The 16,999-nt window shown below is 40.9% G+C and overlaps 1 protein-coding gene across 1 annotated transcript; it reads left to right on the forward strand.

Annotated features, from left to right (window-relative positions):
* Positions 1 to 3,337: 3,337 nt before the first annotated feature.
* LOC140464410 (cytoglobin-2-like) lies at positions 3,338 to 15,484 on the forward strand. Its single transcript, XM_072559428.1, has 3 exons — positions 3,338 to 3,526; positions 11,234 to 11,465; positions 13,400 to 15,484. Exons 1-3 carry the CDS (start codon positions 3,429 to 3,431, stop codon positions 13,544 to 13,546), a joined length of 477 nt encoding a protein of 158 aa, XP_072415529.1. The 5' UTR covers positions 3,338 to 3,428; the 3' UTR covers positions 13,547 to 15,484.
* The last annotated feature ends 1,515 nt before the right edge of the window (positions 15,485 to 16,999 follow it).

Genomic DNA, 16,999 nt, shown 5'->3' on the forward strand with positions numbered 1-16,999 from the left:
TCCAGCTGGGGCTAAGATGTCAGAGAATCAAGAAAACCAAGAGGTCATTTTATCGAAGTACTTAACGTCTTGAAAGGGTGTTGATATAATTAACAATCCAGTGTCTCCAGTGGCCAAAAAACTGTGAACCAGATAATATATCTTTAAAGTCACTGCCAAAATAATCAGAAGCAAAAACCTACCCAACCAATGTTCAAGATTTGCCAATCCACTGGGTGATATGTGGCTATTATAAATTCAATGGGAGTCTTGAACATGAAATTAGGTAGGCTGAATAATGTACTTCTATATTGCAATATTCTATTATTGAAAGCGTTACGTTAAAGACTGAAAGTCAATCCAGGCAATGAAAATATTTTCATGAAAAAAAACAAGAAATAATGCAAAACGCCAACAGGGGAGCTGGTGTCTGTGCAGAAAGAAAGCTCAGTTTCATTTTGATGATCTATTTTCAGAACTGAAAAAATAGCGGAGAGGCAATATATTTTAAACAATTAGAGAACGGTATGGAGAAGATCAAAATGAAGGCCTTTGATTGGGAGGAGAACAGGAACAAATTAATGCCAGAAAAGATGAAGAGAGAGTGGTATTGGGACAAGTCAAGAAACCGAAGATGGGTGCAGTAGCTGGAGTCAAAGGTTATATTTGAAATATTTGAAGTCAACATGAATCCTGAAGAGCTTTCAATGGCCTAATTAAATAATGAAGTGCTGTTGCTTCAGCTTATGCTGTGCTTCATTGGAACTACGGAGGAAGCTGGGAACTCTGAGAGCAGTGGGAGAATGATGGGTCAGAAGCTTAGGACTGAACAAAAGTGTCCCACAGTGTGCTCAAACAATCTGTGTTTGTCTTCCTCAGTACATCAGAAACAGCAAGCGCATGTACTAAAGATTGAAAGAAGTACAAGCAAATTATTGTTTCACCTGGAACAATAGCTGTATTGTGGATGTGGAGAAGGGAGTTGGTGAAAAGACAAAGGCTGCAGCCCCTAGGTTGCAGTGGGAAGTGAATGGGTTCTTGATTCAGGAATGGACCATCCTGTTCTGAACAGAGTAGAAGGTTGAAAGGGGAGGGGAGAGGAAGATAACATGTTTGATGGTAGCATCATGTTGAGGGTGAAAAAATGGCAGTAGAAGAGCTGTTGAATGTGTTGGCTGATAGAAAGGAGGATAAGTGCAAGAAGGAAGGGTGATGGTAAAAACAATGACTGCAGATACTGGAAACCAGATTCTGGATTAGTGGTGCTGGAAGAGCACAGCAGTTCAGGCAGCATCCAAGTAGCTTCGAAATCAACGTTTCGGGCAAAAACCCTTCATCAGGAATCGAAACATCGATTTCGAAGCTACTTGGATGCTGCCTGAACTGCTGTGCTCTTCCAGCACCACTAATCCAGAAGGGAGGTGTGATGACCTAGTGGTATGATTACTGACCTGCTAATCCAGGGACCCAGATAATGTTCTGGGGACTTGGGTTCAAACCCTGCCATAGCAAATGGTTGAATTTGAATTCAACAAAAATCTGGAATTAAGAGTCTAATGATTGCAGATTGTCAGGAGGAGGAAAACCTGTCTGACTCACTCCTTTAGGGAAGGAAACTGCCCTCCTGATCTGCTTTGGCCTACATGTGATTGTAGGTCCATAGCAATGTGGTTGACTCTTAACTGCCCTCTGGACAATTACGGATGGATAATAAATGCTCGTCTAGTCTGCCGTGCCCACATCCTGTGAATAAAATAGGTGTTCCTATAAAAAAGGATTCCGTCATTCTCAGCCATTGATATACATGGTAGAGAGCAAGGTCAAGTGTAGATGCTGTTCCTGTAATTAAGGGAGTGGAGGGGATAATTTGGGGAACTATACCACTGATGTATGCTTTGTCCAACATTGAAGTAACTCAATGTTTGTGATTTTTCATCTTCTAAGCATTTGAGCTTTGGCAATTGAGAGGATGATCATTTTTCCTCTGTGAGGTAGGTAGTTGGGTCCATTGGTTTAATGCCTGTTAATTGATAAATGTTTAATTTAGAACAATGTAATTGTCGGTGAGATGAGAAAGAATCAATAGGCTGCTGTAGGAAAGATGATTTTAAACACGAGAGGGTACATAAACAATTTACAAGGATGTTGCTACTATCGAAGGGTTTGAACGATAAAGCTGAATAGGCTGGGGTTTTATTCACCATTTGCAATGACAGGATTTGAACTCCAGTCCCCAGAACATTATCTGGGTCTCTGGATTAGCAGTCCAGTAATAGCACGACTAGGTCATCACCTCTCCCTCTTAATTTTACCTTCCTTTCTATCAGCCATCACATTCAATAGCTCTTCTACTGCCCTTTTTTTCATGACGCTACCATCAAACATGTCATCTTCCCCTCCCCCTTTCAACTTTCTATTCTGTCCACAACAGGACGGTCCATTCCTGAATCAAGATCCCACTCACTTCCCACTGCAGCCTAGGGTCTGCAGCTTTTGCCTTTTTCACCAACTCCTTCTCCACATCCACCACACAGCTAATGTTCAGGTGAAACAATAATTTGCTTGTACTTCTTTCAGTCTTTAGTACATGCACTTGCTGTTTCTGTTGTACAAGTACAACTACAGTGTGGAAACAGGTTCTTCAACACCACATTTTCTTGTTAATTAGAGTCATAGCGATGTTCAGCACATAAACAGACCCTTCGGTCCAACCTATCCATGCTCACCATATATGCTAAATTGTTCTAGTCCTATTTGCCAGCATGTGGACCATACCCCTTTAAACTCTTCCTATTCAGGTACCCATGCCTTTCAAACGTACCCATTCCAGATGCCTTCACTTGATGATGCAGCAGTGCTCTGAAAGCTTGTGATGTGAAATAAACCTGTACGACTATAACCCAACATTGTGTGATTTCTGACTCTGCCCACCCTAGCCCAACACTGGTCACCTCCACATAATTTTAAATGTCGTAATCGTACCAGCCTCCACCAGTTCCCCTGGCAACTCTTCCATACACACAATACCCTCTGCATGACACAGTTATACCTTAGGTCCCTTACAAATCCTTCCCCTCTCACCTTAAACCTGTGCCCTCTGTCGTTTCGGACTCATCTAACCCTGACCTTGTACTGTATATCCTCAGGCTATTACCCTGGGAGGGACTGACTTTGAAGGCACTTCACAATCCGGATTGTGTCCCTTGATGCCCTAAACTCCTGTTGCATTAAGTCTACCCCCACACACGCAGAAATGATCTTGAATAACTGGTGCCGAAATCATGTAGAGATCGCCTTCAGCCAAAGAGGCGTGATTTGTGTCTGACACGTGATAGCTAGGGAACCCTGAAAGAAGTTAAAGGTGACAGGCGTGCAACACACAGAGACACAGTCTGCCTGTCAACTGCAAGGGTGGAGGGGGGGTGCGGGTGTTGCTGACCGCTGTCACAATGAGTGAGCTGACTGAAGCGGACAAAGCGAACATCCGTGTGGTATGGGAGAAGTTGGCTGCGGATCCTGAGGGAAACGGCAGGACTGTGGTTCTGAGGTGTGTATGCATCTGGGGCTTTTCATTTCCACTCCCTGCGGCTTTATGCCAGCCTTCTTTGCTTCCTCTCAACCCTACAAGCGTTTCTTTTAGCCGGGCGCTAATGGATTCCGTCTAGTACATCTGATAATTAGCCTCTATTTTTAGCGATGCCGCTTTAAGGAGCCGTGTTGTGACCGCTGCAGAGATTGCACTGCAAACATTTAAAATAAAGCGTGCGAGCTGAACTGCAAAGCCCAGACAACAAAAGATATTGGAAACACTCAGCAGGTCAGGCAGCAGCTATGACGAATTGCAAGTTCATTAATTTTTTTTTCCGTTTCCCTATTTTTTCCAATCGGTAGTTCATTTTTGAATCATTGAAATGCAACATTTCTTTGGTCACTTAATCTTCGGGGGAGTTGCAAGTTCCCCAGGTTCTGAGTTGCAGTTTGAAACAGGAGCAAATTTTAAGTCTGTTCAAAAACCCACTGAGTGCGGAGAATTAAAATCCAGAATCAAACTCTTTCTTTCTCCATCATCTTCTGTTTGTTTTTCAAATTGTGAAATAACTGCAGTTGTCAGAAAGCGGTGGGAGTGCACTATCCAGCATCTCACAGGTAATTGCTTCACTGAAAATATTCATAGGCACAGCTCTGGGCATCTGGAAATATAATATAAATACTTCTGATATTACTACAGCACATTAAGAATGTTTTATCGAGAAATATTTAAATGTCTATTTTAGTTGCACTCTATCTTGCAGAATCATGCTAATCCTGATGCTCTGTATAGTTTTGAATTCATTTATGGTTCATTATGGGCCCCTGGCAGTGAAAAACGTATTGGGTGACCTTCTAAATCTGGTAGCTATTATGTTCAGGCAGTTGTTTCCAGTTTCTAATCTTAATGCTGAAAAGATGTTTGTGATTAAGTGCACAAAATAACTAAACTACATGCGGCTGAACAATCTAACACCAGGCTGGGTGGGAATGCAGGGTAAAAACAATGACTGCAGATGCTGGAAACCAGATTCTGGATTAGTGGTGCTGGAAGAGCACAGCAGTTCAGGCAGCATCCGAGGAGCAGTAAAAATCGGCGTTTCGGGCAAAAGCCCTTCCTCAGGAATGGGAATGCATGCTAAACGCTTGTGGTCTTATCATAACAAAAGTAAATCGTCATAAATCATCAAATAAACCTGTTGGACCATAACCTGATGTTTCATGACTTCTAACTCTGGGATCATGATAGCTTTTTTAAAAAGTCCAGTATATAGCACTTGAACTATTAACAACTTTATGTTTGCCTTCTTGTATTACTGAGATGGTGTTGGAAATAGAGATGTTTCATTGATTTATATGGAATAATTCTGACCTCTCACATGCACTTATTGGAAAGCAGCAACTAGTAGAATGTGAGGACTGCAGATGCTGGAGATCAGAGTCAAGAGTTTGATGCTGGAAAAGCACAGCCGGTCAGGTAGCATCTGAGGAGCAGGAGAATCAACGTTTCGGGCATAATCCCTTTATCAGGCTTCCTGATGAAGGGCTTATGCCCGAAACGTTGATTCTCCTCATCCTCGGGGGCTGCCTGACCGGCTGTCCTTTTCCAGCACCGCACTCTCGACAAGGAGCAACTAGTGGTGAGTTTAATCTGAGGGTCCCACATGCCTGAGACATGGGGTGAGGCTGGAAAGGCAAGAGCTTCATGCTAACCTCAGTGTGGGAATTGACTACTTACCTGAGGTGTGGTGACCCACAGGTTAAAATGCATCACCCGTTGTCACTCACTAAGATCAAACAGCTTTATGCTCCTTTGGGACTGTGATGCAGAAGTGTTGGTGTTGGATTGGGGTGGACAAAGTCAGAAGTCACATGACATCAGGTTACAGTCCAACAGGTTTACTTGAAATCACAAGCTTTCAGAGCTCTGCTCCTTCATCTGGTGGAGTCACTTCACCTGAGGAAGGAACAGCACTCCAAAGGCTTGTGAATTCAAATAAACCTGTTGGACAATAATCTGATGTTGTGTGACTTCTGACTCTGGGACTATGATAGCTCTTTAAAACTGTCTAGGATATAGTACTTGAACTATGAACAACTTTATGTTTTGCTTTCTTGTACTACTGGGATGGAGTTGGGAAGTAGAGATGTTCCATTGATTTAACTGGAAGTTGACCCCTCACATGTATCAACTATTACTGTCCTGGTGCATGCATTACATAAAGTTAGTGTGCAATTTCAGCAAGTGATCAGGAAGGAAAATGGTCGATTGTTGTTTATTGCAAAAGAAATGAAATCTAAATGTAGGGATATTTTGCTGCTACTTATAGAGCGTTGGAGAGGCCACATCTGGTGTCCATTTTCAGTCTTATTGTCTTATATAAGAAATGATGCACTTAGAATGGAGGCAGCTCAGAGAAGGTTCATTTGACTGATACCTCAGATGGGGGGATTGTTTAATGAGGGAACGTTAGATAGACTGGGCCTGTATTTTACTGGAGTTTGGAAGATGGTCTTATTATGGTCCTGAGGGGCCTCGCCGAGATGGAGTTCAACAGATGTTTTCTGTCATGGGAGAGACTAGAACTAGGGGACACCGCTTAAAGATCAGAGGAGTTTCATTTAAGATGGAAATAAGGAGGAATATTATCTCTCAGAGGGTCTTCTGTGGTTGAGGCAGAGTCATTGAACACTTCTAAGGCATAGTTAGGTATGTTCCTGATAAACAAAGGTTTCAGTGGTTAAAAGGGGTAAGCAGCAATGTAGACTTGAGTCCTCAATCAGATCAGCCATATTTTTACTGAATGACAAGAAAGGCTGGAATGTATTACTCCTGCTCCTACATTTATATTTGTATGATAGGTTAGAATATTCTACTATCACAGTGCTTTCAACTCAATGAATGTTCTGTTAAAATTTTGTAGTTAATATTCATTCCCATTTGCTCCATTTTCCCAATGTTATCCACATATTTCCCTAGCACTTCATTTCTAAATATCCAGGTCATTCTCCACTTTCACAGCTTTCACTTCCACCCAAATTGACCTTAACTTTTCTCAATTCCTGTCTTTTGTAATTCTCCGAATCTAACTTTCTTGCCTGCTCTTGTTACATTTCCCGCTGTCTTTATTGATGCTGTTGCACTCTGTCTTCTGTAATTGACATCTTCCTCCAGGAACCACATCCTCTGCAAACTCCACACTCTGACTTTACTGAACTGCTCTCTTCTGCTGTCAAAACTCCACAATGTTACAGGAGCACATCAAGTAAAACAGCTCAGTATAGTGCCGCACCATTACTTCAGCCTTGACAATGGTAAGTTTCATTTCCTTCCCACGGAAAACTTATGATAAAGAACAATAGATTTATAAGCCATCAGTAAACAAATTCGTTGTCCATTATGGCTTAACATGAGTCAGAATCTCATTGATAACGCCATAGCTGTAGAGATAATCAAAATCTTGTCTGGTAATTTAATAATGAATTCTCTCTTATTGTCTGTGTTGAACATTGCTTATTTTACACTATGCACCTTATTCTTTCAATCAATATGCTTCATTCAATGCCACCATTGTAACACTGATTATTTAACACAGTAACATAGCTATACTGAGCCTCTTGAGCATACTCTGTCAATCAGTTTGTTCATGGCCAATCTATATTATCATCCATTTACCTATTCCTACACTATATCCCTTGAAATCCTCACATAGTAGGCATATTCATTAACAACTTTGTCTGCAGCAATCTAGGTGCGCAGGGAAGCAAAGCCTAAAACCAGCAATCAAATAAAAGCAAAATACTTTGAATGCAGGAAATTGGAAACAAACACTGAGAATACTGCAAAAGCTCAGCAGCTTTAGTAGTGTTTATGAAGAGAGAAACAGGGCTCATGTTTCAAGACTTCAAGTCAGTTCTGGAGAAGGATGTTGCTGGATATGGAAGGTTCGATTTATGACAAAAGGTTAGGTATGCAGGGACTTTTCTCACTGGAACAAAGGAGTTTGAGAGGTGCCCTTGTAGAAGTTTATAGAAATCATGAGGGGTGTGGATAGGATTAATGGTAGGTGCCTTTTCCTAGGATAAGGGATTTCAAGACTAGGGAACAAATTTTTAAGGTGAGAGGAGGGAGATTTTAAAAAAGACACGAGGGTCAGTTTTTTTTTTACACGAGGGTTGTTCGTCTGTGGAATGACAAACTTCCAGAGGAAGTGGTGGATGTGGGCATAATTATAATGGTTGAAAGACATTTGGATAAATTCATGAATAGGGAAGGTTTGGAGGGATATAGGCAGGGAGCAGGCAGATAGGACTGGTTTAGTTGGGGATTATGTTTGACATGGACTGGTTGGACCAAAGGATCTGCTTCCAAGCTGTATGACGACACAACTAAGAGTCATACCAGACTGGAAGCGTTAACTCTGGTTTTCTCTCTGTGCAGATACTGCCAGACCCACTGAGTTTCTTGAGAATTGTCTGTGTTTGTTTGTTTTGGGAAAAGGAAAGCACAATCTAATGTTGAAATGTGGTGGCAAAGGAGATGGGCTCACCTTTTTAGAAATTCATGGGCATGATGGACTCAGTGATGTGTGTTTCTCCTATTTATGGGGTAAGGGCATCCCTGGCTGGGCCAGCTCTATTCGCCCTTGAGAAGGTGGGGTTCAGGCTGCTTTCTTGAACCACTGCAGTTCTTATGGTGTAGGGACATCCACAAAGCTGCTACGAAGGGAGTTCCAGGACTTGGATTTCTTGGATGTATTGGAAACATTGTACTTTCTTTTATTGCTGTTCTGTCAATGTTTTCTTAAATGAATTATTGCTCAGCTCTTTCCACAGAGGAATTTTTAAAAACCAGAATCTCAGTAGGAATGCAATGCTCACAGTGGAATAGTGGCTCAGTGGTTAGCACTGCTGCCTCTCAGTGACTGCATGTGGGGAGTTTGCACGTTTTCCCTGTGTCTGTGTGGGTTTGCTGTGGATTCCGCCCACAGTCCAAGGATGTGCAGATTAGGTTGATTGGCCAGACTAAATTGCCTGTAGTGTCTAGGGATGTGCAAGTAAAGTGGTTTGGCCATGGGAAATGCAGGGTTACAAGGATAGGGCAGGAGCGGTGATTCTGAATGGGGTGCTCTTCAGAGAGTCCGTGTAGACTTATTGGGCCAAATGGCCTGTTTCCATACTGTAGTGCTTCTATTCTATGAGTACTCCGAGTGCAAGAGAGTGGGCTAGTTGTTCCCATGATACCTACTGAACCATCGATGTGTAGTAATATCAGATAAAGACTGAATTTAGTTCAGATCGGTCATGATGTAAGTTAACGGGCTGGTTTGTGTTTCCTGGAGCATTTCAATGAATTGTATCATGTCCCTGTCAATCTTTTTAGCAGAGACAGTCAGACCTGTGAGTTTTACTTCATAACTTGGGAGTGCTATGACCTTGATTGACATTTACTTTTCATTCTATCATTCTCAATATAACATTGCGCTTTTGAAGATTTTTATTTTATTTTGGGCTTTCTTTCCCTCCCACCCAAAGTGTAGAATGGGGAATAGATCCCTACTGTATTCATTTAAGTCGTAGATCACAGAAACCCTACAGTGTGGAAAGAGGCTGTTCAGCCCATCGAGTCTGCACTGACCCACTGCACAGCATTCCACCTAGACCCACACTCCCCCCATCCTATCCCTGTAACCCTGCATTTCCCATGGCTAATTCACCTATCCTGCACACCCCTAGACATTATAGAGAATGGGGAATGGGGACAGACATGAAATGAGTTGCTAACTCACCTTTCTGTGTCTTGCACTTTCATCTTATGTCAATATACTCAATGTACACCTTGTAACTTTTCCCTCATCTAATTTTGCTTATTAACTGTATTGCACACGGATGCTGCATATTTCCTGCTACACCATGTGTGACACTATATATGTATCCTCTTTATAATCCACCCACTGAATGTAATGCTATAAATATTTATCATTCTAATCTACCACCCAGGTAATTGTCATTAACAATATTGTAGCCTAGTCATTAGAATTGCCTTCCTCCATATCTCACGCGAATAGTCCAAACAGAAGCAGACTAAGAATAGGTTTCCTACTAATCTTAGATAAAACTCTTATCAGTGTATCACAACTTCATCAGAGTTAGATAAATTGTTATTGGTTACGAGCATTAATCATCTCTTTAGTCTTACATTTGGAACTTTGTCAAAACCCCTTTGAAAGTTTATATAAATTATATCCACTGGATAGCCATTAAACAGAGTTTGTTAGGTATTGTATTTAAAAATTGCAGTAGATTAGGGTAAAGTCCTTTATTTTGCTCCTCTCTTTGGAGATGAAGTGAATGTAATCAGCTGATTAATTCCAGATAATGATTAATTCCTACATCATAATGGTTTGGGATTGTAAAACTGATATCTGAAAGAAGTGCTGATTTTTACCTTTTTCATTTGGGTTTTGGCTAAGAAACAATGTTCAAAGTGTTGTTATCTTCAGGATCATAGAGTGATTGCAGCATAGAAGGAAAACATTTGGCCCCTTGTGTCTGTGCCAGCAAGAACAACTCAGCGAGCCCCATTCTCCTGTCATTTTCCTGAACTGCTGTCGTCTTGTTCTCTTCAGATAATTGTCCAGTTCTCATTTACTGAATCTGCCTCCACCACACTCTCATTTCTGATCCTAAATACTCACTGCATAATGATTATTATTCCTCTGGGTAGCAGCAGCCTGGGGCTGGCTGGCTGACCAATGTTGCCTCCCTCTCTCTGAGCGGCATGATTTTATCCATATTGCTCGGGGGAGCAGTTTGATGTTGAGGTTAAAATTCCATTCAGCAGCGAAAGCCGTGGCAGTGCTAATGGATGTGAGGCCACAATGGAGTGGGTTTTCAATGCAGTGCGTTGGAGAGAGTCAGACTTGGATAGTTACATTGGCGTTAATTCTCGTGTTCGACTTGCGGACCCATTTTCCTAGTCTGTCCTTGATCCAGTTGTCCAGACTTTTAGTGGGAGGTTGAAGTTTGTCTCTATAGCATTGTGCTCAAATCAGCTTGTCCCCTAGATCTCAAGCTGTCAGTGGACATCGTTTCTCCATGACAATTCTGTCCAGGCCCCTTGTAATTTTGAACAGTTCAATCAAATCTCTTCTTAATCCCTTCTGTCACAAGAACAGACACAGCTTTTCCAACCCATCTACAAAACCATATGTCCCTGGAACCATTGTCTTGCATCTTTTCTGCCACTTCCATGACATCTTTATATCCTTCCTAAAGAGCTCAGAACTGAGCGCAGTAATTTAGTGAAAACTGAGCTACTGTTTTATGCAGAGTTCATCGTAACTTCTATGTTTTTGTCCTGTTATAAAGCCTAAGGTTCTGTATGCTTTACTAAGCAATTTCTCAACCTTCAATCACTTATGCACGCAAACCCCAAAGCTCCTCTGCTCTGACATCTCCTTGAGACTTATAACCTTCAATTCAGATTACCCCTTTGTTCTTCCTACCAAAATGTATTGCTTCACACTTCTTCACATTAAATTTCAACCACCACTTGTCTGTCCATTCTCCCTGTGTCCTCTATCATTATCCACGTTCTGGTTCGCAATTTCAAGCTTTGCATCACCCACACATTTTGAACCTGTGCCCTGCACGCTAACGTATAGGTCATTAATACATATCCGTTGTTAATACTTTTCGAACATCTTTTCCTTGCACAAATCAGGTTGTTCACAGATTATCCTGAAACGAAAAAGTACTTTCAGCATTTTAAGAACATTTCAACCCAGGAAGAAATGCAAAAATCAGCTCAGATCAAAAGGCATGGCAAGGCAGTGATGAACAAACTGACGAGCATCTTTGAAAAATTGGATGATTGGGCTGCAGTCTGCACCATTCTGGATACCATGGCAGAAAGGCATGTTCACAAACATAAAGTGGAGGTCTACAACTTTCAGGTAAGTTAAACAGTTAACAGTAAATCTCCTGTTAATGTAGCATGTGTTGCTTCATTGTTTCCCTGAATTTGCACTCAGTATTTTCAGGAAAATAAAGCTGGCAAACCTCATTATGGAATTTGATTAGATAATGATGACGCTAGTATCTGAAAGTCACTGTGTAAATTCTAAGCTTCTGCCAGAGTAGGCCAAAATATCCAAATGTTTAATTGAAAATTCCAGATAAAGCATATAGATATTTTTAATGATCCCATTCAGACAAGAAATAGCATACTTTTGGAGCAGATGGGATTTGAACTCAGTGGGGGCACTATCACTGTGTCACAAGAGTGTAGAAAATGCTCAGTCAGCTTATACTGATGTTATATTCCAGATGTTTTTCCTAGTCAATCTATTCCAAGATATTATTCCACTCATCTGGACTAGGTGCGACTTGAACTTGGGCCTCCTGGTCAAGCTGTGAAAATGTTACTACAGCAACATGGGAGGCCCTTCTGATAAATGAACTATAGTTATCTAAAAACATTATCAATTTGTCTTTGGTAAATCAGTGGTGCAAATTAAATATGTTAAATGCACATTGTAATTCAGAAAAATAGTAGTTTCAATGAGTAGACAAGCTGAAAAATGACAGCTCCATGGTTGTATAGAGAATAAGACACATCTAGGAATGACTGCAAGTTAGGAGCTGAGATGACTTTGGGATGTTCAAAGATTCCCTACAGAGCGGAACCACGCCATTTGGCCAATGAAGTCCACCACAGTCTTCCAAAGAGCATCCCATTCAGACTCAGGCCCCCACCCAGTCCCTGTAGCCTGCAATGTCATGGCTAATCCACTTAGCAAACATATCCCTGGGCACGACAGTATGGTTTTTCCACCTAATCTGCACATTTTTGGACTGAGGGAGGAAACCCATGCATGTACAGGGAGACATGCAATCTCCACTTAGACAGTTGCCCAAGACTGGGATCAAACCCAGGTCCCTGGCACTGTGAGGCAGCAGTGCTGATCACTGAGCCACTGTGCCACCCCTACAGCTCCAATGTTGGTGTCATCTGCAAACATACTAAACATATCTCCTATATTCACATCCATGTCATTTATATAATTGACAAAAAGCAGTGGATCCAGCACCGATCCTGTTTGACTTGTCGACCCATCTTCCCAGCTCACCCTTGATCTGGTTGATTTTAATGCACCCTTGAAAATTGGGACGTCCCCATGTCATGTCGCAGTTACTGACATTCAACTAGAAGGTCGCACCAACAAGGCAGGGGCTGTTATTGGCTGGTACTACGTGCAGTGTGTAACAGCATGTGCTTAAGATTTCAGATGAATGTGTGGTTTTCTATTCTGGAAAAGCTTCATCCACTGTCAGCTTTGAGGAGGAAGATAGCAATCTCCACACATTCCATTCGTTAAAGTGAGCTTTTCAGCTTGAAAATATGTTAAATAATCCTGTCAATTTCTAGGGGTCATGAGTTCAAAGTGAGAAGGGAAATGTTTAGGGGAGATATACGTGGAAAGTTCCTCATGCAGAGGGTGGTGGGTACTGAAATGCATTGCCAGCAGTGGTGGTAGGGGTAGGCATGATCGCATCATTTAAGATGTATCTAGACAGATATATGAATGGGCAGGGAGCAGAAGGATACAGATCCTGAGAAAATAGGTGACAGGTTTGGGTAGAGGATCTGAATCGGTGCAGGCTTGGAGGGCTGAAGGACCTGTTCCTGTGCTGTAATGTTCTTTGTTTGTTCTCTGTCCAGCAAATTCAGGCTCTGGTCTCCTAGTCCAAGTATAATAGCCCACTGGAAAAGTATGATTCAAAGCGACTCAACATTATAAAAAATAAATTCACTTTCTTTGACATTGTTTAAGTCTAACACATCCCATTGAAGTTGCTCTTATTCTTTCTGCTTTTTCTGGTCTAGATTATATTTAATTTAATTGTTATGATCATGGGCGAATCATTGGGGAGCAGCTTTACACCAGAGATCCGTGAATCCTGGGTGAAGACCTTCAATATCATTTACGATCATCTTGAAGATTCCTACAAGAAATACGAAGCTGCATCCTAACTTAATGGCATGTGGTTGCAAGCACTTACCACTCCAACCATTGATTAACGAATGATATTCTCTCTAAACTGTTCTGGACTGCAATGACTAACATCATCAGCATTTGAATGGATCTACTTGAGAATAATGAAATTTTGAAATTAAGAATGGGAGAAATAAATGATAATGTTATGGAAAAAAATAAATATATCCATTGATCATTTGCCTTGCTAAATTATATAAAGTAAGGAATATTTTCTGCATTATTTGAGCAACTACCTTACTCAATTAACCTGATTTTATTTCAAATATTTAGCCAGACATAGCAACTGCTGCATCAATAAATAGAGGTGGTGGCCTAGTGGCATTATCGTGAGACAATTAATCCAGAGACCTCGCTGGTGACTGGGTTCAAATCCCACCATGGGAGATGGTAGAATATGAATCCAATAAATGTCTGGAATTAAGAGTCTAATATTGACCTTGAATTGATTGCTAGGGGGGAAAAATAAACCATCTGGTTCACTAATGGGAATGAAGCTGCCATCTTTACCTGGTCTAACCTATGTGTGACTCCAGACCCACAGCAGTGTGGTGACTCTTAAGTGACCTCTGGGCAATTACAGGTGACCAATAAATGTTGGCTCAGCACCCACATCCTGTGAGTGAGTTTTAAAAAAAGCATGTTGATTGCTTTTATTTTAATTTTGTAGTCCATTTCAAAAGCTCTGGGGAAATATGCCCCATTTAAAAATATATAATTTTACCTTGAGAGCCTTTGTTTTTCCCAACACATCCCACAACCCACCTGCACCCAGTTATTTAACTCCCTCCAACAATATTACAATATCCCTCTAACTTAATCTTTCATGAGGCTAATAAGAGCACAGATAATACTGGGGTGAAGATGAAAGTCTCAGCCTTGGCTAAAGTTGAAAAATGTTGCTGCCTTCAAGAAAATCATTCGCAGTAGGAATACCTGGTTCACTTTTTTTTTGAATGTTGCTGTTATTTATGGCTCCACATGGCAGGAGATTGGCTGCTATGGTGTATTCCCATTTGTCTGTCCTTGCACACACCAACATGCAGCCAGTTTGTGATATGAAATCTGTCAGCCAAATATGCTCAGGTCTATTCCTCTTTCTCTACTTCGACCTATAGAAGAAGACTCTAACTTTTCAGCTCTGATCAAAGATGAAATACTAATGTTTTCTGTCACTTTTTTTTGAAGATTTCTATTCGCTCTTGTAATTTCAAGTCCCCTTTGTTTGTCTTAACAAAGATTTTTCAACACATAGCTTAGCAGTCATCTTACAAAGGTTACTTTTCCACGGATCTTCTGTAGATATTTGCAGGTTTCTGAGGCAGGCAAGAAAAAGGGCAGAATGTAACATGGTTTGGTTCCTGGTTAGAAATTTGAGTTTTCTTATTGTTACCATCTTTGCAAAATTACATCTGCATCACCTCCGCTGGCTTCTATTACCGTTTAGACACGTGTAGCTACGTGTTCCACCATGTACTGCAATCTTCATTCTAATTCCTGATTAAAGTCAGTTTCTGGCCTGTCTTTCTTGACACAATGGATGGTAGTTTGGGACAATTATGATATTAAACACTGAGCTAGCTAAGAAAGAACATCTTACACCCTCTCTCCCATTTCTTCTTTCTATTCTGCAACTTGTTTTGAGTTGTTGACAAAACCATTTACTAGGACAAAAGCTAAATAATCAAAAATGCAAACTTATACTTCCACTTACACGATCTTCATGCAAATGGAAAAATGAGTCAACGAAATGCTTTTGGAACTGTGAGTACATGTAGTTTGAATTTAAATCCATGTGTGGATGAATCAGCCACTTGAAAATTATTATTTTTCAAGATTGTACAATGGTAGTTTGTATAGTACGCTGGTTTTAAATCTTATTATTTTATTAAATGCTTCCTATTAATTCAAAATAATGTTGTTCAGGTTATTCAATGATCCAACAATTGCATTTTTTATATATTAACTAACAATGTAGAAGCAGTCCAGATATCTCTATATATTAATGCTGCATACATCACCATTTTTAAAATTTACGTTGCATTTTTTGAAATTCTATTTCGTAACATTAGCAAAACAAGAAAATATTGTTTGAGCTGTAATTGTACATATTGGAAGCCATAGCCAAGTTTGGCATATGGCCTTCAATATGCACAATTGCAGTTCAAACAAACCTGTTGCCGTAATGGAACTTTTAATAGTCTTCTGTTTACTTCAGTGCAATAAAATGCCCTGCAGATAATGTTTATTGTTCATTTACTTTATAAAGTTCAATGTGGTGCCTTGAAACATAGATAGTTCTAATTAAGTCGTAAAACCAATCAATATGAATCAATAAAATTGTCCAAGCTATAAATGAGATACACTAGGATAAATGAAAGTCAGTGAAAATATACTAAATTAGTTTAAACAATTCAAAGTAGTGTCCGGGAAGGCCAGCGAGATTAATATAAGAAGAGTAATGTTAAGATGAAGAAATTAATAAAGTAAGAAAGTGAGTATTTAGGACCAAGTAAGTTTGACACATGGCAGCTCAGTTCAGTTGGGTTGAATTCATCACTGCCATATGTGGGAAGTCATGGACCCTACATGTGTCCTGGGCAACCTTGTGTGTAGGAGCTAGAGAAACAGAGTCTGAACTTCAGAGCTCAAACAGTGACTGAAGACGCTGCAGCACATCAATGCAGCTGAGAGTTACACAGGTATTCAGAGATTGTCTCACCACAGCTCAATGGGTTGGAGTAAGGAAGGAACCAAAGGGAACTAGGCAGGTAGTGCAGGAGTCCCCTGGGGTGTCACTGACACATTGATATCCCAATTTGGAAGCTGATTTCTCAAACGCAATGCACCCAGAGCCAAGCTTCTGGCACCGCAAGTGGCCTGAAGGAGAGAAAGGGGGAGCAATCATGATCGGGGGAATTCATTTGTGAAGGGAACATAAAGGCTGCAAGATGGCATTTGTCTCCATTGTGCTAGGGTCATGGATGCCACTACAATTACAGGGAATTGTTCTGGGACAGGGTGACCAGTCAGAGGTTCTGGTCCATGTTGGTACCAGTGATATCTGTAGGAAGGGGGACATTGATCTGCAATCAAAATTTAAAGAACTAGGTGGAAAGCTAGGAAGCAGCACCTCAAATAGTGTAAGCTCTGCATTATACCCAGTGCCATGAGCAAATGAGTACAGAAGTAGGAAGATATGACAGATTAATATGCTGCTGCATAGATAGTCCCCTAGGAGAGTTTTATATTGCTGGAATCGGCCCTGGTAAGGTGGTACCTGCATAACTCTGATTACACCTGAATAGAGTTCCTTGTGGGGTGTTCTGCTAGTGCAATTGGGAGGATTTTAAAGTAACGTGGGAAGGAAGAACAAATAGTAAAGGGGAATATCAAGGTTTGAAAAATGCTTGGGGATAAAGCTGGCATTA

The sequence above is a fragment of the Chiloscyllium punctatum genome, chromosome 40 (genome assembly GCF_047496795.1).
Source record: "Chiloscyllium punctatum isolate Juve2018m chromosome 40, sChiPun1.3, whole genome shotgun sequence".
Classification (NCBI taxonomy): domain Eukaryota; kingdom Metazoa; phylum Chordata; class Chondrichthyes; order Orectolobiformes; family Hemiscylliidae; genus Chiloscyllium; species Chiloscyllium punctatum.

Bases quoted from the DNA above. Each gene is read 5' to 3' on its own strand.
- LOC140464410 (XM_072559428.1), top strand. From the start codon at position 3,429: ATGAGTGAGCTGACTGAAGCGGACAAAGCGAACATCCGTGTGGTATGG. The intron at 3,527-11,233 runs GTGTGTATGCAT...TGCACAAATCAG, and splicing joins GGCAGGACTGTGGTTCTGAG to GTTGTTCACAGATTATCCTG. The intron at 11,466-13,399 runs GTAAGTTAAACA...TTTCTGGTCTAG, and splicing joins TGGAGGTCTACAACTTTCAG to ATTATATTTAATTTAATTGT.